Here is a 9,709-nt window from a genome sequence, read left to right as displayed (position 1 = left end):
GGGGTCATGACCCCATTAGCTCTCATGGGTCCTGGGAGGTGATGACATCACGGTTGAAATGGATCTTGGGGGGTGATGACTCCATTAGCGCTCATGGATTCCAGGAGGTGATAACCCCATGGTTGAAATGGATCCTGGGAGGTGATGACATCATGGTTGAAGTGGATCCTGGGAGGTGATGATAGCATTGGCTTTCATGGGTCCTAGGAAGTGATGACACCACAGTTGTCAGGGACTATGGGAAATGGTGGCATCATCAGTGCTAGTGGATCCTGGTAGAGGATGCTACCATCAGCCATTGAGGATTCTGGAAGGTAATGACATAATATGTCATGATGGGTCCTAGGAGATGATACAATGGTTGTGGTAGATCCTGGGAGATGGACACCATAGGTCATAGGGAATCCTGGGAAATGATGTCATCATCAGACATGGTTAGCATTTGACCCCAGGTACAATGCCATCATGAGTGGTGGAAGTCTTATGGCACCGATGATATCATCAGCCAAATCAACAGTGGGCACACCCCAACCAACCCCATCCCACCTCACCCCCAACAGAAATCCAGGAGTTTGTTGACAGAGGCAATGATGTCTCTCGTTATGGCAGAAAGAAACGAGGCCAGCTTTTGGGCCACTGTGAGTCCCACGACTCTGGGAGGCTGGTGGGCTAGAGTGGCTCCTTGAGGAGTCACACAGGAGGTGACATCACTGCACAGGGATGGGGTCTGAGGCCCAGCCACCCTTTAGAGGGAGAGTCTGGTGGAAGTCCTGCAGGGCATGTCCTTGCTGTCAGGGACAGGAGTGACCGAGTGAAGTCATGGCAGGACAAGGCAGAAACTCGGGTGACACCATCACAAATGATGGCCCTCCAGAGCAGGCAGTGTCTGTGGTGATGTCATCACAATCCCGGGACAGAACCTCAGCGGGGGCCTGCTGCCAACAACCTGCAGTCAGACCATTCTCTCCGGGTGGGGTTGCCTCCGCAGCAACAACATCCCTCAGATGTCTCAGCTCAGGGCACTTTCTCTGGTGACCCTGGGGGGGTTCTCATGGATTCTGGGCGTGCCCTGCCTTCTCATGATAGGGCAGGAGCAGTGCAGGTGTCTTACAGCATCATCTCCGAGCAGGCAGAGTCCAGTGGTGATACCACAGAAGGGGCCTCATCCTGGAGTGCCCCAGGGGCAGGTTGTCACCTCTGGTGATGACATCACGGGAAGAGGCACGGTCCCTCTGATAATGTCATAGGGCAAGGCACCTTCTCTGGAGATGGCATCACAGGAAGGAGGCAGAGTCCCCGTGACAATGTCGTGGACAGTCCTATGGATGGCGAGGACACAGTTGGCAAGGCATTTTGCTTGCGATGTGTCCCAGGAAGATGGCTTTGTCTGTAGCGACAACATCATAGACACAGGCATCTTCTCTGGAAGAAAATATTTTCCTGACGATGATGTCTGAAGAGGCCTTTTAGTGCCGGAGATGACATCATAAGGGTGAGACTTGTCTCTGCAATGACATTCACAGGAAGGAATCTTTGTCTCTAGGGATGATGTCATAGGGTAAGGCATTGCCTCTGCTGTGACCTCCCAGGAAGAAAGTCTGTGATGACTTCATGGAACATAGACATGGCCGCTAGTGTTGACTTCAGGAGCGGGCCTGTTCTTCTGTGACGGATTAATGGGGAGGAGGTTTTGTCCCTGTGATGACATCACAGAACACAGACATTTTCACTAGTGATGAGCTCACAGGCAGGGCTCTTCCTCTGTGATAACGTCATGGGAAAGAGGCCTTGCCTCAAACGGCGACATAGGAGGAGGGATCTTATCTACCGTGACATCCCAGAAGGAGGTTTTGTCTCCGGTGACGATTTCATCCAAAGCAGTGTCCTCGGAGGCAGCCCCCTGGCCACAGGCTGATCCTGGGTCCCAGGCCCCTGGAGTGTGTTGAGGGATCCGGGCTGGGCTGGGGGCCCCCGCGAGGCCGCAGCCCCCAAGCCCCCGGGCCTGGCCTCAGACGGTCACCTCGTTCTTGCTGGCGGTGCGCAGGTGCTGCGGCAGGTGGTGGCCGGGGATGAACTGCAACTGCTCCAGCGTGCCCTGGCGCTGGAAGGGCGGCCTGCGCGCCAGCGTGCCCCCTCCCCCTCCGGCGTCCGACAGCCAGGCGGGCTGCGGCGAGCCGTGTAGACCGTGGTGGTGGTGCGGGTGCAGGCCGGGCGGCGGGGGCAGCCCGTGCAGCGGCGTGGGGGGCCCCCCCGGGTCCCAGCAGCAAGTTGGAATGGGACGCGGCCAGACCCGCGCGGGCGGCGGGCTCGGGGGGCAGCGCGGGGCTGCGCGGGGGCGACAGCAGGTGCTCCCGGCTCTGGCGCAGGGCCTCGGGCGACGAGAGGAGCAGGTGCTCCTGCGACACCAGGCGCGCGCGCGGCAGGGTGAATTCGTAGCGCGCGCGGCCCGCGTCGCCCAGCAGGTGCTCCTGGGACATGACGCGCCGCGGGTTGGGCGCGGGCGCCAGGCCCAGCTCCTCGGGGCCGCCCCAGGCATCCATGCGGTAGCCGCCCCCCGTGCCAGGTCGCCGAAGAGTGTGCAGGGGCAGCGTCCCGCGGGGCATCTCCCCCAGGTGCCGGCGCTTCAGGTAGGCCTCATCCAGATCCTTCTCCGCTGGGGGAAGAGGGGGAAAGGCCATACGGGTAAGTCCCCAACCAGTCCAGAACGTGCCCCCGCCCCCCGGCTTCCGTACATCCCACACCCACGAGGACCCCAGGGATCACCAGAATGCCCTGGTCATTATTAGCCTGGACACAGGTAGGTGACATAGGTGACATAGGTGGAGGGATCTTATTTAAATAAAAAAAAAATTTTTTTAACATTTATTCGTTTCTGAAAGAGAGAGAGAGAGACAGAGTGCAAGCTGGAGAGGGGCAGAAAGGGAGACACAGAATCTGAAGCAGGCTCCAAGCTCTGAGCTGTCAGCACAGAGCCTCAGGCAGGGCTCGAACTCACAGACCGCGAGATCATGACCTGAGTCGAAGTCGGCGCGCAACCGACTAAGCCACCCAGGCGCCCAAGTGAGTCTCAAATTTTAGTCGGCCAAAACCATCAGGCTAGCTGTGTGACCAAACGCACATTCCTAGGCCCGACACAGATGGTGGGCCAGCAGATGTGGGGGGAATTTCCTTCCCCCCGCCCCAAATTTGGAGATGTGACCTATTCGTGGGTTATGAAGTCAGTTTTGTAGAGGGTGAATGGCATTTTAAAATTAACTAGAATAGAAAATTTTCAGAAAGCATCCACACAGGGACGCCTGGCTGGCTCAGTCAGTGAAACAGCCGACTCTTGGTCTCGGGGTTGTGCATGGGAGCCCCACACTGGGTGTAGAGATTACTTTAAAAAAATAAATAAACATTTTAAAAAGTTATTAAAAAAGAGGCATCGGTATACTAGGGGAATAAGGGTAAGCAACCTGTTCCTAAAATTTTTATTTCAGTTATGTTTGTGTTATTGAAATATTAATGGATGCAGTGACAGTACCTGGGGTTTGTTTTAAAATAATCCGCTAAAAGTGTGCTGAAGGGAGTCTAGATTAACAAAATGTTGCTCATTGTTGAGTTGAGCGATGGGAACATGGGGATTCGTTTTACAATGTCTTCTAATGCTGGGCATGTTTGAAAATGTCCATAACAAGTTTCAAAGTTTTGCTGTAACTAAAAATTATACATATTATATGTGTCTCAGGGGTCATGATATAAAAAGCATTTCTTAATGTGGCTCTCAGTTTAAATCTTTTTTTTTTTTTAATGTCTATTTTTGAGGGGGTGGTGGAGGGCCAGAGAGAGAGGGAGACAGAGGATCCAAAAGCCAGACTCGGGGCTTGAACTCAGGAACCGTGAGATCATGACCTGAGCTGAAGTCAGATGCTTAACCAAGTGAGGCACTCAGGCGCCCCTGGCTCTCAGTTTAAACTGTTTGAAGGCTTAGGGTGCTTGAGTGACTCGGTCAATTAAGCGTCTGACTCTTAATCTCGGCTGGAATCATGATCTCGTGCTTTGTGGGTTTGAGCCCCACATTGGGCTCTGCGCTAACAGTGCGGAGCCTGCTTGGGATTCTGTCTCTCCCTCTCTGCCCCTCCCCCACTCTCTTTCTCAAAAATAAATAAATAAACTTAAAAAATAATAAAATGTGGGGTGCTTGGGTGACTCAGTCAGTTGAACGTCTGACTTTGGCCCAGGTCATGATCTCATGGGTCGTGGGTTCAGGCCCCGTGTCAGGCTCTGTGTTGATAGCTCAGAGCCTGGAGCCCGCTTTGCAGTCTGTGCCTCTGCCTCTCTCTGCACCTCCCCTGCTTGTGCTCTGTCTCTCAAAAATGAATAAATGTTAAAAAAAATTTTTTTTAAATAACGAAATGTTTGAAGGCTCTTGCCACTGACCCAGAAATGTCCAGAATCACAGTGATTGGTCCAGGGATGAGCGTGTGACCCAATTTGGACCAGTGGGATCTAGACCTGGGAATGCTAGAATCATTGGGAAAGACCCTTTTCTGCTGGCAGAATAGCGTCTTGAAATTTCTCAGGTCAGTCTTTGCTACCACTAAAGAAGAATCTGTCTGAAAATAAAGAAGAGATGTAGAATCCTGGAGATAGCTTTTGAACCCCTGGATCCAGCCATACCTGAAGCTCATGATTCATAGACTTTCCCATATCAAGCCAATGTAGTTGCCTTTTGTTTTTGACTTAAGTTGTATTTCTGTTAATTGTAAATACAAGTCCTAATGAATACAATAGATCTTAGGGGGGCACGGATATGCATTTTTAAAAAGCACTTTCAGAGGCCTATTGGGCCACTGTCCACACTCCTAAACCCAGGCCCTGGCCCCACCCCATCACCTTCGCCCTCCCCTTCCTGGGACTCACCCAGTCTCTTGAGGGAGGAGTAGCGGTTGAGTTCAGATTTCACAGCGGCCTCATAGGACGGGGGCAGATGTGAGAGGTTGTGGAAGGACCGAGAGCAGGACAGCGTGGAGTAGTGCAAGGAGGGGCTGGGTGGCGGAACGGCACGCCAGTCTGGGGCAGAGGGGCATGGCAGGGGTCAGTCCAGCCCCTCCTCCCTCAGACCCAGGAGTCCAGGCTCCCAGCCCCTTCTCCCTTTGACCCAGCAGTTCCAGCCCCCAGCCCCTTAGGGAGTGGAAACCAGGGATTCTGGCCCCTCACGGATACTTGCTCCCCCGACCTCAGGAGACAGGCTCAATGCTGGGGAAGCAGGTCATGTCACAGGAAGAGAGGTAACTGGCACATGCTCAGCACCTGCTGTGTGCCTGGCCGGAGGCTGGAGGGGCCGTCCACTCCACACATTTCCCCACAAGCCCAGGCAGGAGAGAGATGAGACTGGGAAACTGAGGCTAGCTTGGTTACCTGGCTGGACTGGGAGGCCAGGGCTCACAGGATCTCACACCTGCTCTATCCTGGGCACCCAGCTCAGGCTTAATACAGGCAGGGAAGGAAAGGAGCCTTTGTCCTCCCCCCAACCCAGCCCCAGTCCCTACCCATCGTGGCGGCATGGTGCTTGGGGCTGTTGACGTTGAGGTGCAGGTAGTTGTGGTGCAGATTATCTGTGGGGACCAAGAAGGGAAGTGGTGTCACTGCCATCACCCACTCCCAGCTGGCACTGCTGTCCTGGTCTCATGGGAGGATTTCCACTCATGTCCACTGGGTTCCCAGCTCTGATCCCTCCTATCTCCTGAATCTCTGCTCTGACCTTCCTCACCCTTCTGGATCATCAAATCGGCTTCCTGGCCATTTGGCCAGCCCATCTTCCAGATCAGCCCCCCCCCCCCCCCGCCTTGGTAGTACTCCTGACACCCACACCTGCCCCTGCCCCTATGCTGCTGGAGTCTCTTCCCACAGCTGACTTTCATCCACAGGACAAAATCTAAGCCGGGAATGGTGTTTGAGGCTTACTCGGCCCTAGCTGATGCCTTGCCTGAATGAGCCTAGCTCAGTCCTGCCACAGGGCCTTTGCAGATGCTATTATGCTGTTCTCTCTGACTTGAATTCCTTCCTCCCCATCTTTGCCTGAAGAACTACTCATCCCTCAAGACCCACCTCAAATGTCTCTTCCTTATATTACGATTCAAACCCATCTCTTCCCCTACATTTCTGACCCCAGCTCAGGCCTTGTTCTGTATAGCCTGCATTACTACCCAGCCTCCTCCTGCACCTTCTTCCTCTCATCTCTCCCCCTTCACATGAGTTCCAGAAAAATTCTTCCACTTACTTCTGACTTTGTTGCTCCCCTGTTCTAAAGTCCTCCGTGGCTCCCATCGCCATCAGGACAAAGACAGAGCTCCTCAGCTCAGCCTGGTGCTCAGATCCTTCCTGAGGTGTCTGCCCACCCTCTCCCTGGCCTCACAGACTATGCTTCAGAGGCTCAGACATTGCCCGGCCCAGGTAGGCCCCTCACCCTCCAGGCCACTGCTCAAACGGTATCCTGGGGGAAGTCTTCCTCCTCCTCCTCCTCAAACCAGACGAGACTCTTTTTAACCTGTTACAGCTCCCTGGACTTCTCCCTGGTGAACTCATCATAAAATATGAGAACAGCTCATATTTACATGGACCTTTTTTCTGTGCGAGGCACTGCTCTAAGCCTTCCGTCGTTAGTTCATTTGAGCTTTGCAGTAACCCGCGACGGCGACGCTGCTTGTTTTATGGCCGGGGGAAGTGAGGCCCAGAAAGGTGAGATCGTGTGTCCCAGGTAGCCAGCGGCAGAGCCAGGGTTCAAACCCAGGCAGTATTCAGGACATTCTAATTCAATAGTTAGGTGCTTTCTTGTGTGTGTGGCTGTTAGGAGCTCTGACACTGGCTTTCTCAAGTGCAGGGGCCGAGAATGTCTCCATTGAAATCACCGTGGCGTCCGTGGTACCCACCCAGGGGGTTCACGGGAGGGCAAGGAGGGGTCCTGATTCACAGCAGGGTCCCTCCAGCCTTGCCGGGAACTGGTCGGGTTCAGAGCAGGAAGAGGCTGGAGGGTGGGCTGGGGGCCCGGGCGGGGCCTGGGCACCGGGGGTGGGACTACCCGCACTGGGGGCGCGGGCGGGGCCTGGGCACCGGGGGCGGGGCTACAAGGCAGATGGGCGTGGTCAGAGGCCGCAGCGGCATTCCCGGCTCCCAGGTCCCACTCACCGAGATTGGAGGGCTTCACGGTGTTGTAGAGGGTCTTGGGCGTCCTCGGGGGCATGCTGTCGGGGCCCCCGACCCCCGGGGTCAAGGAGCTGCTTCGTGCCCGGTCCGGGCGGGTCCCAGGCCCAGCCTGATGCCTCAGAATGTCCACCAGAGCCCTAAAGGTGGCAGAGAGCCGGTCAGCGGCGTGGGGACGGGGGTGGGGGCAGGGAGGGGGAGGCCCCGGGCTTCTTTTCCCTCCCTGCTCTCCCCTTTGGGGGAGTCGGTCAGCTCGGCGGGGCTCCTCGTCTTTGGCCACGCCCATCGCTAATGTCCATCTGAGCACCGCCCGCCCCAAGGTTCCTCCGACCACATTTCTTGCTTGAAGCGCCCCTTCCCCAATTCGTTGGGACCCAGCCCCTTCTGTGGTCCTTCCCACACCGTCCTCCCTGGGCCCCCACCCCACCCTGAACCTGGGGCCTCCCTCCCGTTCCTTTAACAGCCTTCCCTTGGCGGTAAAGTGTGCCTCTTCCGTCCAGTTGTGCGGACCGAAACCCTGAGACTCGCCCCTGGCTCCTGCTTCTCTTTCTTTTCATGGCCCTCAGCCATGTTGGACTTCCAAAATAAATCCCTAGCGGACCACTTGCCACCTGTGCTGCCCCCAGTGCCTCCTCTCATTGCTGGCTCATTGCTAGTGTCCTAAGGGGCCGCCCGCTTCCACCCTGGTCCTCTGCTGTCCCCAGAGACTCCTCTGGAACCATCAGATGGCTTCGTGCCTGAGCTCCGCGCCCTCCAGACACCCCCCCCCCCTCACTCTTAGAATAAACCTGCTTCCGCCCACTGCTCCGCAGGCTCAGAGGCTCCGTCGCTGTCCCGCAAGTTCTATCAGGACGTTTATACGTGCTGTTCCCTCAGCCTGGAATACCCTTCCCACAAATACCCGTTTGACTTGCTTACTCTCCCCACCACTCACATTTAATGATAACGGCAGCCAGCGTTTATGGAGGGCTTACTATGTGCCCAGACTTGACATGAATCAACTCAGTTAATCCTCATTACAGTCTGACCTGGGATTGAAAGCCAGCTTCACCCAGCAGGGCAGGGACCTGGTTTGGTCCACAGCTGTATGCCCAGCTTCTGACCCACACACAGACGGTGCCCAACAAATAAGTTTGTTGGATGGATAAAGGCCTGAGCCTCTCCCGTCACTCAGCAGCCGGGCCGGTTCTGTCGCCCCTATTCTTGGGACCCCTTCGGTCTCCCTGGGTATCTGCTCCCGCGCTCGCTGTGGCTGCCTCCCGCATCTCTGAGCAAGCCTGGTTCCCTGTAGCCCTGCCCTCTCCAGATGGCTCCACCCCTGATAGCCCAGGCCCCGCCCCCAGGCGCCCTGCCCTAGGGTCCCAGCGCTCACACACCTGGGCACGTTGATCTCCCGGTGCGCCCTGGGCGCACGGGACGCCTTGCTGAAGGCCACTTTGGCGCCGACGCCCACGGCCAGGGCGAAGCTGATGACCCCGCACACCACGTAGGCCGTGCTGCCCCCGGGGCCCTCGCCCCCGCGCCCCCCTGCGCCCCCCGCCCGGCCCCCTTCCAGCCACCCGGCCTGGCCGGGCCCGGGCCCCCCGCCCGCACCCCCGGCACCCCCGACGCCCCCGGCCAGCGGCGGCGGCGTGGTGGCCCAGCGCGGCGTGTCGTAGTTGGAGCAGGACGCCTGTGCCAGGCGCATGTGGCGGTGCTCGCAGCAGAAGCGGTAGTGGCAGGTGCCGCAGCAGAAGCGGTAGGAGCCGGTGCTGCAGTTGAAGGTGGCGTCGTACTGTCCCATGACATCGTAGTAGCCGTGGCAGAGCTCGGCCGGAGGGGGCGCCCGCGCCGCCGCGCCGGTCCCGCTCGCCGTGCTGGTCCTGGTGCCGTTGGCGCCCGGGCCCGCAGCGCCCCCGCCGCCCGTCAGCGCCCCGGTCAGGCGCCGCAGGTGCGCCAGCAGGGCGGGCAGCGGGCCCGGGGGCTCGGCGCTTGTGGTGTTGGACGGGCGCGCCCCGGCCTGGCGGGCGGTCGAGGCCAGGAGCAGGAGGGTCCCGAGCAGCAGGAGGGACGGCATGGGGCGCGCAGGAGGTCGGACCGGGCTGCCAGGCCGGGGGGAGAACCGAGGCTGCAGCGGGGGGCGAGAGAGAGATGGCCAGAGGTGCAGACATGTGGGGGTGGGGGGCCGGACGCGAGGAGGAAGGCAGAAGAATGGCGAGAATCATGCCGCAGGGGACAGAAAGGATGCGTGGAGAGGGAGATGCCCGCGCGCCGAGTTAGCAGCCCCCCAGGGCAGTGGACGCAGGGGTGTTTGGGGAGGGGGCGGAACGGAAATACGCCCCGGACGCGCCGCAGGAGAATGGCCGTGATAATGGGCAGACGCCGGTAGGGTCAAAGCGAGCGATGGGGGGGGGGGGGGGGGGGATTGGGAAGGTCCGCGGAGATGTCAGACGGGCGCACAGAAGTAAAGGATGGGCAAAAACCAGAGGAAAGATGTGATGTGGGGAGAAGAAACCGGGGAGAGGAGCCAGCGAGCGACGGCAGGGGG

The 9,709-nt window shown here is 57.9% G+C and overlaps 2 protein-coding genes across 2 annotated transcripts in view; one reads left to right on the top strand and one right to left on the bottom strand.

Annotated features, from left to right (window-relative positions):
- The window catches only part of RPL28 (ribosomal protein L28), a 139,127-nt gene that overhangs the window by 26,360 nt on the left and 103,058 nt on the right, over positions 1–9,709 (top strand). The window lies entirely within an intron of this gene.
- SHISA7 (shisa family member 7) lies at positions 2,008–9,238 on the bottom strand. Its single transcript, XM_049621427.1, is given in 5 exon segments — positions 2,008–2,254; positions 2,256–2,653; positions 4,903–5,052; positions 7,168–7,322; positions 8,559–9,238. Coding segments are annotated over 5 exon segments (1,629 nt in total). The 3' UTR covers position 2,008.

The sequence above is a fragment of the Panthera uncia genome (assembly GCF_023721935.1).
Source record: "Panthera uncia isolate 11264 chromosome E2 unlocalized genomic scaffold, Puncia_PCG_1.0 HiC_scaffold_19, whole genome shotgun sequence".
Taxonomy (NCBI): domain Eukaryota; kingdom Metazoa; phylum Chordata; class Mammalia; order Carnivora; family Felidae; genus Panthera; species Panthera uncia.
Note: the sequence above shows the minus strand (reverse complement) of the source record. Positions and strands in the feature narration are given on the sequence as shown.